General features: G+C 42.0%; 1 protein-coding gene and 1 pseudogene across 1 annotated transcript in view; one reads left to right on the top strand and one right to left on the bottom strand.

The window, feature by feature from the left end:
* Window positions 1-1,177: 1,177 nt before the first annotated feature.
* LOC109890039 (egl nine homolog 1) overlaps window positions 1,178-21,732 on the bottom strand; it is a 39,828-nt gene continuing 19,273 nt past the window's right edge. Inside the window, exons 2-5 of the mRNA XM_020482006.2 lie at window positions 19,129-19,248; window positions 5,228-5,364; window positions 4,742-4,809; window positions 1,178-4,431 (exon numbers count right to left, since the gene is read on the bottom strand). Of these exons, the coding sequence (XP_020337595.1) occupies window positions 4,376-4,431; window positions 4,742-4,809; window positions 5,228-5,364; window positions 19,129-19,248 (381 nt within the window). The 3' untranslated portion in view covers window positions 1,178-4,375. The remainder of the gene's footprint in view (window positions 4,432-4,741; window positions 4,810-5,227; window positions 5,365-19,128; window positions 19,249-21,732) is intronic.
* LOC116376198 (claudin-4-like) lies at window positions 1,452-1,973 on the top strand (annotated as a pseudogene).

Here is a 21,732-nt window from a genome sequence, read left to right as displayed (position 1 = left end):
GCTCAGATAGCAGATGTTTAAAGTTGGTGAGGGAGATAAAAGTCTCCAACTTCAACAATTTTTGCAATTTGTTCCAGTCACAGGCAGCAGAGAACTGGAAGGAAAGGCGGCCAAATGAGGTGTTGGCTTTAGGGAGGATCAGTGAGATACACTTGCTGGTGCGTGTGCTACGGGTGGGTGTTGCCATCGTGACCAGTGAACTGAGATAAGGCGGAGCTTTACCTAGCATAGACTTGTAGATGACCTGGAGCCAGTGGGTCTGGCGATGAATATGTAGCGAGGGCCAGCCGACTAGAGCATATAGTTCGCAGTGGTGGGTGGTATAAGGTTCTTTAGATGGCACTGTGATAAACTGCATCCAGTTTGCTGAGTAGAGTATTGGAAGCCATTTTGTAGATGACATCGCCGAAGTCGAGGATCGGTAGGATAGTCAGTTTTACTAGGGTAAGTTTGGCGGCGTAAGTGAAGGAGGCTTTGTTGCGAAATAGAAAGCCGATTCTAGATTTGATTTTGGATTGGAGATATTTGATATGAGTCTGGAAGGAGAGTTTACAGTCTAGCCAGACACCTAGGTACTTATAGATGTCCACATATTCTAGGTCGGAACCATCCAGGGTGGTGATGCTAGTCGGGCGTGCGGGTGCAGGCAGCGAACGGTTGAAACGCATGCATTTGGTTCCATATGAATGAATGGAATACATTATTTCAATTTTATGTTTCAAGGGCAAAATTACATATATTTAAGTATTTATTTGTTGTAGAGTGAACAGTAACATTCATACTCTCTAAGAATTGTATTTTAAAGGGAACATTTTTTGTTTTATTTGTTCATATAATACAATTTAAAAGTATGCATGAAGGTGTCTGTAATATAATATGCTTGACAAAAAAGAATATTTCCTTTTTTACACTGGTGGAGGGGTACTAAAATGGTGACGCAGTGATTTCAAAACAGCGCCACCCATCAGTCACCTAGTGTTTATATGCACCATTGGTTTGTATGTGTGCTACAGCAGATGGAATTAAGTTATGGCTCCCTGCGTGGAGGCCACGTCAGGCAGTGCTTGGAATGAAGAACCTAAAAGGATATAGCTGTGCCTGTCCACTTATAATTGTTGGTATCATAATGACAAATTACTTTCTCAAATAAAAATCTCAATAATAAATACAATGAAAATGTATAACCACGTCTTTTTTAATAGTTTGTTTCCATGACAGCCTCATTTTTGACACCACAGTAAAGCAGACGGGGTTTCTGGGCTCTGCACTCTAATCACACAGAAAACTTCAGCAACGAATGTCTGTGAAACTCAAAGTGGAAGAATATGCCATGCTAGAACTTGGTTTATACATCTTTTAGGAAATCTTTTGAAGTTTTTACCTATTTGCTGTTCTGGAATGACGTTTTCTGTATCACCGTTCCTCCAGAAAGGGCAAGTATAGAAGAGAGCATGTTGATGGGCATGGACATTTTAGGCATCGCCCAGGGAGACATAGGATTTGTCATGACCATTGTGGTCTGCACACTCCCCACTTGGATAGAGACAACAATAGGAGACAACCTTTTCATCTAGGAGGGCCTGTGGATGAGATGTGTGACCAAGAACACAGGCCAGATGCAGTGTAAGGTCTACGACTCCATGCTGGCCTTACCTCAGGACCTGCAGGCCTCCAGAGCCCTGACCATCATCTCCATCATGTCTGGGGTTCTGGGGGTGATGCTGCTCATCAGGGTCAAAAGCACCAACCACATCAAGAGTCAACAGTCCAAGGCCATAGTGATTCCAACTGGAAATCTCTTCCTCATCCCTTTCTCCTGGATAGCCAGAAACATTATCTGAAACTCCCACAACTCATTGATTGCCCGGAGGAGTGAGCTGAGGGCAACTTATATCAGATGGGGGGCCTCATCCTTGCTCCTGACCAGGGGGACCATGCTGTACAGAACTGTCTATCCCTCCAATATCTCCTAAAGCCCCACTGAAGCAGGAGTTGGATGGAGTTTGTGGTCAACACCCTGGGAGTGGCAGGGTGGATGATCTCCCTAGTGACCTTTGCTTTGTCCTTACGGGCAATTATTCTGTTTCCCCATTACAGTAGGGTAGTTGCTTTGGCCATCACGACCATCTCCAGCATCCTTGGAACTCTGGGGGTGTTGGGGTCCATTTTCAGGGCCAAGTGCACTGAATACCGCAAGTGGAATTTGTCCAAAGACAGGGTGTAATAGGTTGGCCCCTGATAGTAGGGACCATACTCCTGGTTAGAGCAGAACAAGCCAGACTGTTACTCACTCAACCGCTAACAGATTTGTCATTTCTTGTTTATTTGGGGAGTTTCCTCCATATTCCTTGCACCCATCTTATTCCTTCATACACTTGTAAAAACCAAAAGAGTAGGGGCTAGAAAAATATCCTTGGCTTTCCTGCGGGTGTGATGTGAGACATGGTCTGGGAAGAGAAGTTCCTGAGGAGACTGCAATGAAGAGATATATTCAGACATGGGTGAAAAAAGGTCTAATATTTCAGCTGTGCTTGATTGAGCATGCCCTTTATAATGAAACCAATTAAAAAGTCGAATTATTTACCGCAATTTATATTTTAAACTTGATGCAAACAAGACATACATGCTTATCTCAAGAAACCATTTATTCTCTAAATGTTGTCTTATTTACTTGTCAACTGATTTATTGACAAATGAATAGATCAATGGCAAATAGATACAGTTTAAACAAAATCACATGCAAAGGTTCTGTGGTATGTTTAAGGGTGGATGGAGAAATGGAAAACCTAATCAGTTGCACAACTGAATGTGTTCAACACAACCCATCTGAAATCAGAGAGGTGCGGAGGGGCTGCCTTAATCGACGTCAACGGCGCCGTTGTTGTTGGGGGTTATTGTCTTGCTCAAGGGCAGCAAGGGAAAAATTCAAACCAACGTTTCGGATAGTTGCACCAACGCTCTTAACCGCTTGGATACCGGCCGCATTCAGTTCGGTCTGCCAATTCTCCTGTTGATAAACTCATCGGTCAGATGTGCCTTAACAGGAATGAATCATTTATGGTTTTGTGACCACATGATGGCGATGGTGTATAGCCGGAGAGAATAGTCATGACTGTATTATTACAGTCTCTCTCACTCACTTTCAATCTCGGCTCAGTGGTCAGAGAAAGAATCGCACAAATGCATACGTGCAGATACACACACACACACCCCACACATGCTGTAATGACGAGACGATACAGCAGCAGACTCAAACTGCACATACAAAATCAGCCTTTTTATTCAAAACTAAACTTCAGAGCTGCAAGGTCGCTGCAAGGCTAATAGGTAGGTGTCAGTTTTTGGTTTTTAAGACAACGGTGATATTACGTCTGCAACAACAGACAGATCTCTGATCGCAGGTTAGGATGCTCCTGTAACGTACACAGGGCAGTGTTCATAAGGGCAAGAAAAGAAACGTTTTAAAATGCTTTGCAACGGAGAACGAGCATGTCAGTTTCAGTCCATTTTCTTCTGTTTGGTGCCTAATGAACAGGACCCAGTTACCAAGCAATGGATGCCAGGACACAGAACGGCACCGCAATCAACATACGCCTGCAATGTGAAAATCACCACAGCTCGTTTGCACAAACGTGAAAACTTCTATCGTATTTGAGTCAGTGCAGCTTAAGCTATTAATAGCCTTTTCACTGTACTAAGCCAAACCATACTGTACAGTTCTGGCTTGGTTACGCATCATCCTCATTTACTAGAACCGTGCTGCAAAGGATCATGTGAAAAGAAAGTATCCAAATCAGCACAGTACGTTTGAGTCGGCCTTATAGTGTGCATCAGGCAATAGCCGGACAGTGTGTGACAACCTCCTGTCGAGGTAAATCATACACAGTCTTCTGTACCTTTTTTTCTATTTTAACAGTGAGAGATCCAGCCGATGGAGACCATGACAACCCGTCTGACAGATAAGCACATATGGGTACCCTTCTTACATCACCCCAAAATTCACAAGAATATAACTTCTTTGCATTCGGCTCACTCCATACATATTTTTTTTCTCCAAAGCTAATTTTTACACTGGCATTCTACACATAATAAAGGCAAAAAATCTAAGCAACAAGCAAAAACAGAAACTTGGGAAATAATGATGAGTCCTTGCAGTGCAATAACATCACATTCAGGGTCTGTCTGTGTGTGTGTCAACTTTGGATATTAAGTGTAAAGAAAGCGGACTAGTCGGAGTTGGTTTCATTCTTCTCTCTCCTCTTCATCCCACCTTCCTTCCTTCCTTCCGTCCATCCATCCATCCCTCTCTCCGAATCTGTCCACAGCAGCAGCAGGTGATGGCAGTGGCGCCTCAGGACCAACCGCTTCTCTCATATTAGCTCAGATTTGACGGCTTGTTCAATTCTACCTTTACTCCCTTTTCTCCTGCACCTATAAGACAGAATAGAGAAGGAGGGAGAGCGGAGAGTTATATTTTATTCAACCAGTTAAGAACTAATCATTATTTAATTCATTTTTATTCAACCAGTTAAGAACAAAATTCTTATTTTCAATGACTTCCTATAAATTCTTACTTCGTATGATGATCACTATGGTCCTGTAGTCATAAAGAGTCTTAGTCTCAGTGCTGATCTAGGATAATTTTATCTTATTTATTACGATCCAAAAGGCAAAACGGATCCTAGATCAGCATTCCTACTTTGAGATTTTTTATGAATACGTGCCCAGGACTCCATCTTACTTGTTAGGTATTTCTCCTTGGCCCGAGCTCGTTCATCGGCATCAAAATACCACACTGTTATGGCATACCTGGACAGCGAGTGAGACAACGGAAACAGAGAGGTCAACGAACATACAATTATTCACATAATAGGTATACATACTAACACTACCCAACCATTTGTTATGGTCCAACTATTCTAACATTATTGAGCATTTTCAAATATATTAAAGCTGGATAGTGTTGGTGGTGTTGCTTAATGTGGTAACACTTTACAATAATGTCTGTTCATAGATCAAGGCATGCATTAACCTAAGTCACAATTCACGCTTCAACCAAGTTCTCAAAATGGCCTGATGGATGCTTTACTTAAATTACATTACAATAAGCAACACAAAACAGGAGGTGTGGGATTGTGATGGAAGACAAGCAGACAACCCTGGGTCGAAGGTCAGGAGTATGACATTTTCTCTGCGGTCAAAAGGTCAAGTTAAGAGATCATCCTACCTGGTGTGGTATGCCGGCTGCACCTCATGGGGGTTTCGCCGGTCCGACCAGAAGAAGAGCAGGCGGTCGAACTTAGGTTCGATGTCGGCGAACTGTGCCTTGGCCTCTGGGAAAATCCTCAGGATTCCTCCGTGTTCCTGCGAGACAAAACAAGTCATATGTTTAGCCTAGCAGGGTAGCCTAGTGGTTAGTGTTGGACTAGCAACCGGAAGGTTGCAAGTTCAAACTCCCGAGCTGACAAGTCTGTCGTTCTGCCCCTGAACAGGCAGTTAACCCACTGTTCCTAGGCCGTCATTGAAAATAAGAATTTGTTCTTAACCGACTTGCCTAGTTAAATAATGGCTAAATAAAAAAATATAAAAAAGTGTGACATCAATAAATTATCCAAACTTATCCAATAATTAATTAATTCAGAAATGATTAAAATTGTATTCCCCTATTTCAATTTGTCAAAGAACATATCCCCTCATAAAACAGCAAAAGGTGCGAATAGAAAGAAAAATCATATGGAATAAGAACCTTTAAAAACACCTTTAAGAACACCTACCGTTCTGGGCATTGAAACATTACTTTTTTCAAAATGCCATGCTGCAGCAAGGTACATTGTTAATATGACAATCTTCCGCAGGGAAACCAAGCACCAAGTTTCATTAGCAATTGCAAATATCATTGAACAATAACCTTTGTAATGAAATATATTTAAATATATATATATTTGCAGGCCAGTCAAAGGGCATTCCCAAAACGGTTGCCACAAAGTTGGAAGCACAGAATCGTCTGCCGTAGCATACAGATACTGTAGCGTTCTCCTGCATTGCGCATGGTGATCTTAAGCTTGTGTGCGGCTGCTCGACCATGGAAACCCATTTCATTAAGCTCCCGGCAAACAGGTCTTGTGCTGACATTTCTTCCAGAGGCAGTTTGGAACTCTGTAGTGAGTGTTGCAACTGAGGGCAGGCGTTTTTTACACGCTACACACTCCAGCACTTGGCTGTCCAGTCCTGTGAGCTTGTGTGAGGCCTACCACTTCGTGGCTGAGCCTATGTTGCTCCTAGACGTTTCAACTTCACAATAACAGCACTTACAGTTGACCAGGGCAGCACTAGCAGTGCAGACATTTTACAAACTGACTTGTTGGAAAGGTGACATCCTATGACGGTGCCAGGTTGAAAGTCACTGATGGAGATTGCATGGCTGTATGCTCAATTTTATACACCTGTCAGCAATAGGTGTAGCTGAAATCCACTAATTTGAAGGGGTGTCCACATACTTCTGTCCATGTAGTGTATGACGTGACCCTGACTGTGCAGAAAAAAAAGTGATGAGGTTCGGGAGCGAAACAGGGTTGCAATTAGGTTCGAATTAGAGGTCGACCGATTAATCAGAATGGGCGATTAATTAGGGCCGATTTCAAGTTTTCATAACCATCGAAAATCGGTATTTTTGGGCGCCGATTTGACTATAATTATTGTTTTTTTTACACCTTTATTTAACTAGGCAAGTCAGTTAAGAACACATTCTTATTTTCAATGGCGGCCTAGGAACAGTGGGTTAACTGCCTTGTTCAGGGGCAGAATGACAGATTTTCACCTTGTCAGCTCGGGGATCCAATCTTGCAACATTAACTAGTCCAACGCAATAATGACCTGCCTCTTTCTCGTTGCACTCCACAAGGAGGCTATTATGCGAATGCAGTAAGCCAAGGTAAGTTGCTAGCTAGCATTAAACTTATCTTATAAAAAAACAATCAATCATAATCACTAGTTAACTACACATGGTTGATGATATTACTAGATATTATCTAGCGTGTCCTGTGTTGCATATAATCTGACTGAGCATACAAGTATCTGACTGAGCGGTGGTAGGCAGAAGTAAACATTCATTCAAACAGCACTTTCGTGCATTTTGCCAGCAGCTCTTCATTGTGCGTCAAGCATTGCTCTGTTTATGACTTCAAGCCTATCAACTCCCGAGATGAGGCTGGTGTAACCGAAGTGAAATGGCTGGCTAGTTAGCGCATGCTAATTGTCGTTGTTTTGCTGGTTCGAGCCCAGGGAGGAGCGAGGAGAGGGACGGAAGCTATACGGTTACACTGGCGATACTAAAGTTCCTATAAGAACATCCAATAGTCAAAGGTTAATGAAATACAAATGGTATAGAGGGAAATAGTCCTATAATTCCTATAACTACAACCTAAAACTTCTTACCTGGGAATATTGAAGACTGATGTTAAAAGGTACCACCAGCTTTCATATGTTCTCATGTTCTGAGCAAGGAACTGAAACGTTAGCTTTCTTACATGGCACATATTTTACATGGAACATATTGCACTTTTACTTTCTTCTCCAACACTTTGTTTTTGCATTATTTAAACCAAATTGAACATGTTTCATTATTTACTTGAGGCTAAATTGATTTTTTTATTGGGGTATTATATTAAGTAAAAATAAGTGTTCATTCAGTATTGTTGTAATTGTCATTATTACAAATAAATAAATAAATAAAAATTGTCTGATTAATCAGTATCGGCTTTTATGGTCCTCCAATAATCGGTATCGGCGTTGAAAAATCATAATCGGTCGACCTCTAGTTCAAATCATTTGTATCAGATTCACCTTCAGTTGTGGCTAAATCAACCGCTTGTTAGGCAAATAGCGGGGAGGAATGAGGAAGTAAACTCAGCAAAAAAAGAAACGTCCTCTCACCGTCAACTGCATTTATTTTCAGCAAACTTAACATGTGTAATTATTTATATGAACATAACAAGATTCAACAACTGAGACATAAACTGAACAAGTTCCACAGACAAGGTGAATAATGTGTCCCTGAAAAAAGGGGAGGGGGGGGCAAAATCCAAAGTTACAGTCAGTACCTGGTGTGGCCACCAGCTGCATTAAGTACTGCAGTGCATCTCCTCCTCATGGACTGCACCAGATTTGCCAGTTCTTAATGTGAGATGTTACCCCACTCTTCCACCAAGGCACCTACAAGCTCCCGGACATTTCTGGGGGGAATGGCCCTAGCCCTCACCCTCCAATCCAACAGGTTCCAGACGTGCTCAATGGGATTGAGATCCGGGCCCTGCGCTTGCCGTGGCAGAACACTGACATTCCTGTCTTGCAAGAAATCACACACAGAACGAGCAGTATGGCTGGTGGCATTGTCATGCTGGAGGGTCATGTCAGGATGAGCCTGCAGGAAGGGTACCACATGAGGGAGGAGGATGTCTTCCCTGTAATGCACAGCGTTGAGATTGCCTGCAATGACAACAAGCTCAGTCCGATGATGCTGTGACCCACCACCCCGGACCCTCCACCTCCAAGTTGATCCCGCTCCAGAGTACAGGCCTCGGTGTAACGCTCATTCCTTCAACGATAAATGCAAATCAGACCATCACCCCTGGTGAGACAACTGGTGAAGAGCACTTTTTGCCAGTCCTGTCTGGTCCAGCGACGGTGGGTTTGTGCCCATAGGCAATGTTATTGCCAGTGATGTCTGGTGAGGACCTGCCTTACAACAGGCCTACAAGCCCTCAGTCCAGCCTCTCTCAGCCTATTGCAGAAAGTCTGAGCACTGATGGAGGGATTGTGCGTTCCTGGTGTAACTCGGGCAGTTGTTGTTGCCATCCTGTACCAGTCCCGCAGGTGTGATGTTCCGATGTACCGATCCTGTGCAGGTGTTGTTACACGTGTTCTGCCACTGTGAGGACGATCAGCTGTCTGTCCTGTCTCCCTGTAGCACTGTCTTAAGCACCTCACAGTACGGACATTGTAATTTATTGCCCTGTCCACATCTGCAGTCCTCATGCCTCCTTGCAGCATGCCTTAGGCACATTCACGCAGAGACCCTGGGCAACTTTCTTTTGGTGTTTTTCAGAGTCAGTAGAAAGGCCTCTTTAGTGTCCTAAGTTTTCATAACTGTGACCTTAATTGACCTACTGTCTGTAAGCTGTTAAGTGTCTTAATAACAACCGTTCCACAGGTGCATGTTCATTAATTGTTTAAGGTTCATTGAACAAGCATGGGAAAAAGTGTTTAAACCCTTTACAATGAAGATCAGTGAAGTTATTTGGATTTTAAAAAATTATCTTTGAAAGACAGGGTCCTGAAAAAGGGATGTATCTCTTTTTGACGTGTCTGTGTCTGTTGCTATTTACTCTATGCAAGTAAGTTGTGGTTCGGTGTACACACATGACCTGGAAAACAAACAGAGGAGCAATCACATCCACGGATAAAGCTGTTACCATGTGTAGCGTTTTCTGGGAGTTGGGTCAGTGTGAGTTAAGAGGAAAATGAGCAACACCAAGACAACAAACACAATGACACACAGGCCAAAATACACATTATAAACTGGGTGGATCAAGCCCTGAATGCTGATTGGCTGACAGCCGTGGTATATCAGACCGTATACCACAGGTATGACGAAACATTTATTTTTACTGCTCTAATTACATTGGTAACCAGTTTATAATAGCAATAAGGCACCTCGGGGGTTTGTGATGTATGGGGCGACAGTGGTTAGAGCGTTGGCCCAGTAACCGAAAGGTTGCTGGATCGAATCCCTAAGCTGACAAGGTAAAAATCTGTCGTTCTGCCCCCGAACAAGACAGTTAACCCACTGTTCCCCGGTAGCCCGTCATTGTAAATAACATTTTGTTCTTAACTGACTTGCCTATTTAAATAAAAAACATGGCTATGGGCTGTGTCCAGGCACTCCGTGTTGCGTTGTGCTTAAGAACAGCCCTTATCTGTGGTATATTGGCCATATATCACACATGCCAACACATACAAATAAATGCATGCAAACACACATAGGTGCACACGCATCCCTACACACACACCCCTTGAAACACGCAGGATAGAAATGTTAAGGGTGGGAAAATTTTAAAAGGAGAATGGCTTTTTCCTGTGGGTTAATCTGGTGCTAAACATAGCTATGAGGAATCTGCACGGCGTGATTTACATAACTTATTAATGCAGGTTTGCTTGGGGGCCGGTGTGTGACAGGTATGTGTGAGGGGTGTGTGTGTGTGTGTTTGCCTGTGACTGCGTGGGGTCCGATGTGTGTGTTTGTGCAGTGTGTGAAGAAGACATGAGAGCGGGGTCTGTTGACCTTCAAACATGCACGTTTCCCCAAGCTTCTCTGGGGGATCAAGTTAACCGTTCGCCTCCTAAGGGGGACTGGGGAATGATGAGGAACTAGTGGATATGACAGAGTAGTAAATTGGTCTTAACCCTACAAGTAGAAAATAACTAAAAGGGAAGGTATTGCTATTTGGAGTGATTTTAATGGCAACAGAAATTTGATCTGATCTCAATCATTTTGAAATGATTCAAAGTTATTCTATTCAGATTCTATTTCTGTCAGCTCTAATATCACTCCATAGTGCCATGTGGATACACTTAAAAGGGCAAATGATACCTCGTGCTTACATGATTGAAAATCAGTTCAACAGTACCTTAATCACTTTTAGTTTACTTTATGTGCTAATACTCTCTCTATTCAGAGATTGTCCATTTAATTGTGTAGGTATTTGTAAATAAGTGCCCTGTACTCTCTTGGTACCACAACTTGTATCCTCTTGGCTGTTTCCTTCATAGTAAATCACAGCTATGCCTCCAATTTTGTTACCCACTATGAGCTTATAAAGTTAACTGAAATTTTTTGGGAAATACCCTTTAACTTATTTTTTATATGTACGAAGTAACAATCGGCCAACAACATGGTTTCTACTAGAATCAACACCGAACCGAGCTCTTTGAGGGTGTTTTCACAGTTCTCTTTAAAGTGAACTCTTGGGTAAAAAAAAGAGAAGGTAATTACCTCGGTTCTCTTTGTATTCACACTGCCCCTGCCTTTAAAACGAGGACTCAACTATTTTGCCAGTTCACTTAATCTATTCTGTGATCCGAGTCCTCTTTGCATTCAAATTGATATGTTTAGAAAGGAACCAAGAAATGTTTCTAACATTCACTCAATGCACTCAATGATTTTTACAAAGAGCAAGACAAGCCATTCCATCAGTTACCGGACAGCTAGACATACCTACTTATATTTTGGAAGCTAATAGATTGCATTTAGTTAAAATATCCTATTAACATGTGCCTTCAGAAAGTATTCACACCCCTTGACATTTTCCACATTTTGTTGTGTTACAAAGTGGGATTAAAACGGATTTAATTGTCATTTTGTGTCAACGATCTACACACAATATTACAGCTGTGAGTCTTTCTGGGTAAGTCTCGAAGAGCTTTCCACACCTGGATTGTGCAACATTTTGGATTCAGGACTGTCACGACTTCTGCCGAAGTCGTTGCCTCTCCTTGTTCGGGCGGTGCTCGGCGTCACCGGTCTTCTAGCCATCATTGATCCATTTTTCATTTTCCATTGGTTTTGTCTTCCCACACACCTGTTTTCAATCCCATTCATTACCTGATGTGTATTTAACCCTCTGTTTCCCCTCATGTCTTTGTCAGAGATTGTTTAATTGTCAGTGTTGTTATTTTGTTGTGTTGGTGCGCGACGGGTCCTCGTACCCATGTTTTTTCATGTCTGTACGTTTTAGTGTTATGGAGCATGTTCTGTTGACATTTATTAAAAGACTCCATTTACACTTCATTTTGACTCTCCTGCGCCTGACTTCCCTGCCACCTATACACGCGACGCTGACAAGGACAAAAAGTTTGTTGCAAACAGGATGTATTAAAAACAAAAAAAAGTTGTATTCTGTACAGCTTGTCTTCTTTTCACTCTGCCAATTAGGTTAGTATTGTGGAGTAACTACAATGTTGTTGATCCATCCTCAGTTTTCTTCTATCACAGCCATTTAACTCTAACTGTTTTAAAGTCACCATTGGCCTCATTGATACACCATTCAAAGTGTAATTAATAACTTCACCATGCTCAAAGGGATATTTTTACCCATCTAACCTATAGGTGCCCTTCGTCGCAAGGCATTCGAAATCCTTGGTCTTTGTGGTTGAATCTGTGTTTGAAATTCTACTGAAGGGACATTACAGATAATTGTATGTGTGGGGTATAGAGATTAAGTATTCATTCAAAAATCATGTTAAACACGGGGGTTGAAAACTTATTGACTCACATTTCAGCTTTTCATTTTTATCCATTTGCGAAAATTTTGACAAAACAATTCCACTTTGACATAATAGTGTATTGTGTGTTGGCCAGCGACATTGCCTTTCTGAAGGCAATGTAAATATTATTAGTAACAAAATAAATAGCAGAAGAATAACTGCAGATTAAATAATGCTGTAATTGAAAATCTACACCCAATGTAGGCTACTGCTCCCTTAAGAGCTAGAATAGATTTTGTACCCTGTTGTGATTCTCACCAAATATGGTGTTGAATAAACAGCTTATGAAGCTCCCTTAGCCTATAGATAACATATTGCAAACAACTAACCTTAACTAAAATGTCCACACATATTTTGGAATTTCTGTGCATCCTTGACAAAAAGCTAATCCATATAAAAAACAGCACTTTTTTTTTGCAACTCTGCACATCATCTCTCTTTTGTTTTGTGGCACCAATGTGAGGGGTTCTGTCAGGGAGAACCGTGTTGCAGTAGCTAGTGCGGTGCGGGAAGAATGACAAGCGAACCTCTGGAGTTTAAATTGCCCTAAAAAAGGGAACTGGAATTCAAGCAACCTCTCGGGGTCACGTGGTGGGCTATGGCAAGCTGTTTTAACATGTATTCATTGAAATTCTATATAAATTCAATAACTCCCAATAGGATTCAATGGAGAAACCGGTGTTTGTTAGTTCGATTCCCCCTGCAAACTTTTTTTCCTCCCCGAAAATACTATCCACTGCTGCTCCTCAACAGTGTCAGAAGAGCTGTGCTTAGGCCTACATAATGTCTATATTACTGTAGCAACAGGGTCACGGCGCCCTGCGCATCTTTGCTGCAACGCTCCTAACTTGGTGATATACACGTGCGGCCATGTTGCTGTGTCTTCCTGTTGGAAGTAGGGAAGATATGCAGCATGCAAATATAATCCTGCCCCCATGAAGGTCATTATTATAGAAGTATAGATATACAAAAATGATTTATCAATATCAAAAATGATTTAAAAATTATATATATATTTAAATCATATCAATAATAAAAATATAGATATTTTTTTATTTATAAAAAATATATTTTTATATTAATAAATAGTTTTTGGGGATATAAAAAATGTAATTATTGATATAAAGGAATACAATTATTGATATAAAAATGTAATGTATTTATGTTAAAACATCTTTCCATATGGATGTCCCTCTTTTGAGGGGTCTGAGTTCCTTTAGAGTGTTCACACTGAACCAAAAAAAAAGCGAACATTGTCTGAAAGGGACCAAGTGTGGAAACACCCTGAGTATCTGCATGGTGTAAATGGCATCAAACACACATACTTTCTAATTCATCCTGCAGTCCCAATTTGTATTTATCCATAACTGACGCCACATCTGGGCTTACCCAGGCCTCCTTTTAGAAACTTGATCTGTTCATCAATCTGTTAATAAACCCATAGTGTAGATCAGTGTTTCCTAATCCTGGTTGTGGGTACCCAAAGGGCAGATTTTTTTTAGCTTTACTGTAGCACTACCCACGTCATTCCACTAATCAACTCATCCTCAAACCTTTGATTAGTGGATTTGTGTAGTGCTAGGGCAAAAACTAAAATGTGCACCACTTTGGGTCCCAAGGACCAAGATTAACACTGCTGTAGATGGCACAGACCAAGTCTTGGTGTAATCTAACATCCTATTACAGTGGGGCAAAAAAGTATTGTCAGCCACCAATTGTGCAAGTTCTCCCACTTAAAAAGATGAGAGGCCTGTAATTTTCATCATAAGTACACTTCAACTATGACAGACAAAATTAGAAAAAAAATGTTCCTTTGCCAAGATAATCCACCAACATGACAGGTGTGGCATATCAAGAAACTGATTAAACAGCATGATCATTCACAGATGAACCTTGTGCTGGTGAAAATAAAAGCCCACTCTAAAATGAGCTGTTATGTCACACAACACCACAGATGTATCAAGCTTTGAGGGAGCGTGAAATTGGCATGCTGACTGCAGGAATGTCCACCAGAGCTGTTGCCAGAGAACTGAATGTTAATTTCTCTACCATAAGCCACCTCCAATATCATTATATATAATTTGGAAGCGCATCCAAACAACCTCAAAACCGCAGACCACGTGTAACCACCCCAGCCCAGGATCTCCACATCCAGCTTCATCACCTGCGGGATCATCTGTGACCAGTCACCCGGACAGCTGATGAAACTGTGGGTTTGCACAACCAAATTATTTCTGTCAGAAACCATCTCAATGAAGCTTATCTTCGTGCTCGTCGTCTTCATCAAGGTCTTGAACTGACTGCAGTTCGGCGTCGTGACCGACTTCACGGACGAATCCCGGTTTCAACTGTTCCGGGCAGATGGCTGACAGCATGTAAAATTCACCTTAAAAGGCAGCTGGCGCGTCTCGGGGTGCACCACGACGGTGGACCTCAACATGGGCTGGTGACGGTGGATGTTGCGTTTTACACTGAGAATGTTCAATCACTGAGGACACTTGAGAAGCTAGACTTGAACATGGCTGAGATCTGGGAGCTTGATCTGGGAGCTCCTGTGGGCGAGCGGTTTGCTGATGTCAACGTTGTGAACAGAATGTCCCATGGTGGCAGTGGGGTTATGGTATGGGCAGGCATAAGATACGGACAACAAACACAATTGCATTTTATTGATTGCAATTTGAATGTACAGAGATACCGTGACAAGATCCTGAGTCCCATTGTTGTGCCATTCATCCACCACCATCACCTCATGTTTCAGCTTGATAAAGCACGGCCCTATGTCACAAGGATCTGTGCACAATTCCTAGAAGATGATAATGTCACAGTTTTCCATGGCCTGCATACTCACCAGCCATGTCACCCATTGAGCAGGTTTGGGATGCTCTGGATCGACGTGTACGACAGTGTGTTCCAGTTCCCGCCAATATCCAGAAACTTCGCACAGCCATTGAAGAGGAGGGGGCAACATTCCACAGGCCACAATCAAAAATGATCAGCTCTATGAGAAGTAGATGTGACGTGCTGCATGAGGCAAATGGAGGTCACACCAAATACTGACTGGTTTTCTGATCTACGACTCTACCTTTCTTTTCAGGTATCTGTGACCAATAGATGCATATCTGTATTCCCCATCATGTGAAATCCATAGATTAGGGCCTAATGAATTGATTTGATATTGACTGAATTCCTTATATGAACAGTAACTCAGTAAAATCTTTGAAACTGTTGCATGTTGCGTAAATATCCTTCAGTGTATTAGCAGCTATTAAGACCCTCTGGAAGTATCTACCGGGTATCTACCTCTTAGTAGATTTCATAATGTAGATCATTATAAAACAGGTTGTTTGGGTCCTGGATGCTGATTGGTTGATATGTGGGACAACAGGAAATAATGTATGTGTGTGGCAATCGGTGAGAGAGCTCATTTAAGGGTTTTTGGCAGTTTTTGGCAGCCAATCAACAACTGGCTTGGTTAGCTTGGACTTGCCAACCATAAGTTGCTGCCTATGTAGGCCTATTGGATATTTATTAAACCATTAATTATCCAAAATTAAATCTAGGATCGGCTTCCTATTTCGCAAACAAAGCATTCTTCACTCATGCTGCCAAACATACCCTAGTAAAACGGACTATCCTACCGATCCTTGACTTCGGCGATGTAATTTACAAAATAGCCTCCAACACTCTACTCAGCAAATTGGATGCAGTCTATCACAGTTTCATCCGTTTTGTCACCAAAGCCTCATATACAACCCACAACTGCGACCGAAATGCTCTCGTTGGCTGGTCCTTGCTTCATATCTGTCGCCAAACCCACTGGCTCCAGGTCTATAAGTCATTGCTAGGTAAAGCCCTGCATTATCTCAGCTCATTGGTCACCATAGCAGCACCCACCCGCAGCACTCGCTCTAGCAGGTACATTTCACTGGTCACCCCCAAAGCCAATTCCTCCTTCGGCCGCCATTCCTTCCAGTTCTCTGCTGCCAATGACCGGAACGAACTGCAAAAATCTCTGAAGCTGGAGACTCATCTCCCTCACTGGCTTTAAGCACCGGCTGTCAGAGCAGCTCACAGATCACTGCACATAGCCCATCCAACTACCTCATCACCATATTGTCATTATTTTATTTATTTTTCTCCTTTGCACCCCAGTACCGCAACTTGCACACTCATTTTCTGCACATCTATCACCCCAGTGTTTAATTTGCCATACTGTAATAATTTTGCCACAATGGCCTATTTATTGCCTCACCCCCCTTATCCTACCTCATTTGCACACACTGTATATAGACTTTCTCGATTGTTTTATTGACTGTATGTTTGTTTATTCCATGTGTAACTCTGTGTTGTTTGTGTCGCACTGCTTTGCTTTATCTTGGCACGGTCGCAGTTGTAAGAACTTGTTCTCAACTAGCCTACCTGGTTAAATAAAGGTGAAATAAACATAAATAAATACAAATTGAGGTTCTTGTCTCTCATCATTATTGAATCTCTGCTAGCGAGCTACATGCCAATGATTTGTTTAGCATAGCAATGTCGAATTAATATCATTATTTTAATTTAACGACTGGGTCAAAACATGAGAAAATAACTAACGACCAGCCCACTTGGGTAGCAATTTCAGAATGCAAAAACAAATTTACTTGTTAAAATAATATTTTTTTGGAAAAATATTTGTGTAAGTATGTTGGCAAACGTTTTAACAAGCAATAACTCCCTCATACCCGGGAATTATCATGTGACAACTCCCTCCATGGGATGTATCCCGTCCCTTGGCTTCAGAACAACCCTTGTTGGGAGCTGTCAGTCAATAATTCCCAGGTTCTCAGGCATTATTGATTAGAATATTTCCCAACCCCTGGTCCTCGAGTACCCCCAACAGCACACATTTTTGTTGTAGCCCCAGACAAACACACCTGATTCAACTAATTGAGGGCTTGATGATTAGTTGACAAGTTGAATCAGGTGTGCTTGTCCGGGGGTACTGGATGACTGGAAGTGGGAAACACTGATGATGCATCAACTTCTCCAGCATTCCTCAAACTATTCCACGGAAACCTCCAACCATTCCATATATGTGATATTCCAGAGCTAGCACACCTGATTCAACTAATCCTCAAGCCCTTGATTAGGTGAATCAGGTGTGCTGGTTCAGGGCTACAACAAAATGTTTGGGATGTCTGATGTTGAGGCATTTGCAAGTTTAGGGTCGTGCTCAGTAGGGCACACCATTATTACGCAACAGTAAATTAAAATCTGTGTCTTTATTGGAACAGTTTAGGTAGTTCCTCTTGTTTCACTCTGTTTTCTCCTTACTGAACATGACCCAGGTAAAATCTCTAAGTGGTCCTAATTTAATAATTAGCTACTACTCTTATACCAGGCCTGTAGGGCAGTGAGACTGACAGCTTCTCTTCTGTCGAGTCTTACAAGGACCTAGGCTGCAGCCCTACTATATGACCCCACTAGTGGATTCCAAACTCCTTATCTCCCTATTCACGTTCATTCTTTCAGATCTGAGGGGAGGGTCAGCAAAGGCAAAGATAAGGGGGAAGGAGCAGGGAGGGAGCTATCGTATTAGAATCAAGGCCCACAACGTCAGAGTGGGAGAGCTAGAGGACCTGCCTGCCTGTCATCCGCATTCCAGCATAGTTTTCACCTGCAATCACAATGTTCTAGTGGTAGCCCTAGGGTTTGTTCTAGAAGTTACTGCCACCCCCCTTGGTGCATAAATGCCTGTGTGTGTGGGGGATTTTGTGTATTATTTGTGCAATTGAGATGAAAATGTAATAGCAGTGAATGCCCACATTAGCTGTAAATTATGCAGACTGTGTCCATTACATGTTTTCCGTCCCAACAGGACTCCATAGTCAGCCATGTCAGAAATGGCTTTTGTCCTCACTTGTCACACCGTAGCATGTATGGTTGTCATATTAGAACAGCTTCAGATTCACAAGGCGCTGGTATCCTTCTGATTTGTCTATCAGAGACTGTCCTAACATGGACACCATACATATGGTATGGAGTCAGTTACCTGACCGACTCAAGCTGAATTATTCCGCTGCTCTATCGTTTGCTACATACTTCAGTCAGACTGCCATCGTTGAAGTCGTCTGTGGTGACGTCAAAATGAGGGGCGCTTTACAAAACAAAGTCATCAGACTGGATCATCTCAAACCAATCAGAGTTTCAAAGCCAATGATACATTTTCAAAACAACGCTTTACCAACATGTGTTCTGGCTCTGTCCCAACCCATTGGTTTCTGGAGCAAGGAGTTTGGGTAGCCAGGCAATGGAGTCAGTGTACAGTATGTATGGGATTAATCCATAGCGTGTCAGTACCTGTTTAGACATCCCCCTTTCCCCTTTATCGATCAACGCTTCTCTCCTCCGCATAAACTCATTTAGTGGTCTGCTTGGTGAACTTTGGGATTGGCATGGAATTAACAGAGTCAATATTCAAAGCCACAGTGTTGTTCCCAGTTCAAAGCCACAGTGTTGTTCCCAGCAGAGAAAACTGGTTGCAATGACGTCATTATGGCATCTTTGATGAATAGGCCTTGTATAGATCTACAGTTTTTTTTTAAGGAACCAGAATTGTTTTTACTGGTTACAATTTGACCAAAATATGTAGTCTTTCCCATGCCATCTAAATCTTGTCATGAAAAATACTTCTTTACCCAGTGAAATGTCCTCAAACAGAGAACCAGTTTACAACCAGAAAAATAAGTAATGTGCCGAATTTTGGGTTAGTATAAACTAAATATTGGACATAAAGTTTGCTTTGAGTTCATTATTTTGACATACCTTAGCCTCCCAGTCTTTATTGAGATAGTAAATACATGTTACACATCTCCCATCGCCGTTAGGGTTATCCACGTGGCGTACATACCCAGTCCCGTTTCCTGGGTAACAGGCCACCATAGCCTGAAAAAGAACACGAGAAGGGCATGTCAGGAGGAAATATTTTGGGTGGCCATTTTGACTGTCGTAAAAGTTGTCACAGAAAATAAAAATGCTTCCCAACAGTAGACATACTTTCAAGCACCTATTTCTAAGATGTCCATGCAAGTTAGCAATACATTACACCGGTTGAGGATATCATTACAGATGCAATTCAGTTGCTTGGCTGTTGCTTTCCAAATACATTTTTAAATGTGACAATCATTACAATGCATTTCACAACAAATGATTAACGCATAGCCAATTGTTTAAAGTGACCCCTTTTTAACACGCTATTCTATGTCATTTCAGAATACTTGCCTCCATGATTAGGCTACACTCTGGTAAAGCATATAATAGAACAGCACATTTCCTATTATGAAATTGTCATGTCATTTAAGACGTCTTGTTGATTCATAATGGATAATACTGCTATTGAAATGCATGCGTATACAAAGTATATACTCAATTATTCCTGTTCAAAGCATGCAAAAAAAAAAAAAGAGATTCACAAACAAAAAAGCGAGCTTGTTATTCATAATTGCTGACGTGTGAAAGACGAGGCAGAGGCGCGACTGACACACTTGCTGGGCTGATTTGAAAGGAAAGAGGCTAATTGGAGTAGCCAAGTTGTTTTTGCTGTGTCATCAGTCAGGCCTTTACTTCAAGTGTTAGAAAACAATAGGTCAGAACTGTTGGCTTACGAGCATTTTTCCCCTTTATTATGTCGGTCTCTGGGTCACAGGCAAAAGTTGTTACGTAACAAACCGTGGGTGGATTTCTACATGTTTTTATGCACAGATAAATCTTTATTTTTTTATAAATGGATACATCTTTTTGGTGCTCGGGTATTGCCACGGGACTGGGCCAAAGTGGAGGAGAGGGACACACACATATGCATTTTGCTTGGTCATTGGAGATGTATAGTACTTCCAAGGACAAAGTAGTATATTTCGTCAGACTATTTGGATAGTCCCATATCTACGGACCAAAAGAGATGGCACTGTGCTCTGATATTGATTCATTCATTGTTAGGAAAGAGCTTGCAAAAAAGGCATTTCACTGTCTTTGTGCATGTGACGATACAACTGGAAACTTGAAAGTACAGACTTTCAACAAACGAGGCAAAAGTAAACATGGCGTCCCCCACGAACGATGCAGCACCTCCCTTGGATCAATCAGTGTAATTTTATAAATGAAAGATCTCTAACGCAAGATGCATCATTCGTCCAAGTTGAATCAAAATCGGGCCAGTGGTGTCTGAGACATTGCATGAGTTAGCTATCATATCCCTGAGCGTGTGCCACATGTAATCACGGAGTCAAACAGATCAAGAGATATGTTGAGACTTCTGTCTATAGATGCCACATATCAAGTTTTGTGCAGATAGGTAATTCTGTGCCATAGGCGTAGCGTTGAAGTGTTTTACACAAAATTCTAAAAGGCGGAATGTGTAATTTTGTAAATGCCAGATCTCTATGGCAAAACACATCATTCACCTAAGATTTCGTCAAAATCAGTCCAGTGGTGTCTGAGAAATCACGTGTGACGAACGAACGGGGACTCATTTAATCATGGGGGACAACTATCTGTTGATAAGCAACTACTTGCTAAGGTTAAGATTAGGGCTAGGGTTAGTGGTAGTTAGCTGAAATGTTGTTGACAGTTATTGAACATCTACAAATCATGTACAAACCATTTATTTGGGACTATCCAAATAAAGTGTTACCATAAATTTCATATCTAATCACAGAAACAGAAGACATTGACGTGACAAATCATTCAATTTCCAAAGTAGGCAAAATGACAACACTCTGAATTGGAACTGCTTTCCAAACAATATTACCTGTCAAGTTCCCATAGCAAGACCTCTTCAATTATGTTCTACAATAATCATAACTATGCTACACTGATAACATAATTCTGATAGGTTCTTAGACTGTCAACAATGGCCAGAATGTAACCCACCCCCGCCACCACCCCACAGGACTGTATGATACCATGACATGAGACTGCTTACACTGCTGTTTTCCCCAGATTACCGGGCTCTCTCTGTATGTGCTTATTTGTGAACTGGAAGACCTTCTGATCTCTTTTCCATCTGTGGAGGAGGACGGAGAGGTGGGGTGAGATGAGGGGAGAGGGGGGCGGGAGGCTGTTAACCACCAGGATGTTCTGCACGTCTCCCGTTCACGCCTCTCCGCCAGGGTCATTTCCAGATGGTGGAAACCCCCTCGTCTTTTTATTTAAGAGAGGCCCGCACGCAAAAGAAAGGAAATCAAAGAGAGGAAAGGGGGGTCTGAGGTCACGAAATAGGTCACCGGCGCTCTGGGTCAGACTTTGAGTCTAACTGGGATAGGCGGTGGTGATCACAGTTGCGTGTGTGCATGTGGTTGTCTGTCTGTTTGGAGACCATGTCGTGAAGCCATGCCGTGAAGGCCAGACCTTGTGATAACCAAGGTCTTGATT

Source organism: Oncorhynchus kisutch, linkage group LG1 (genome assembly GCF_002021735.2).
Source record: "Oncorhynchus kisutch isolate 150728-3 linkage group LG1, Okis_V2, whole genome shotgun sequence".
Lineage (NCBI taxonomy): Eukaryota > Metazoa > Chordata > Actinopteri > Salmoniformes > Salmonidae > Oncorhynchus > Oncorhynchus kisutch.
Note: the sequence above shows the minus strand (reverse complement) of the source record. Positions and strands in the feature narration are given on the sequence as shown.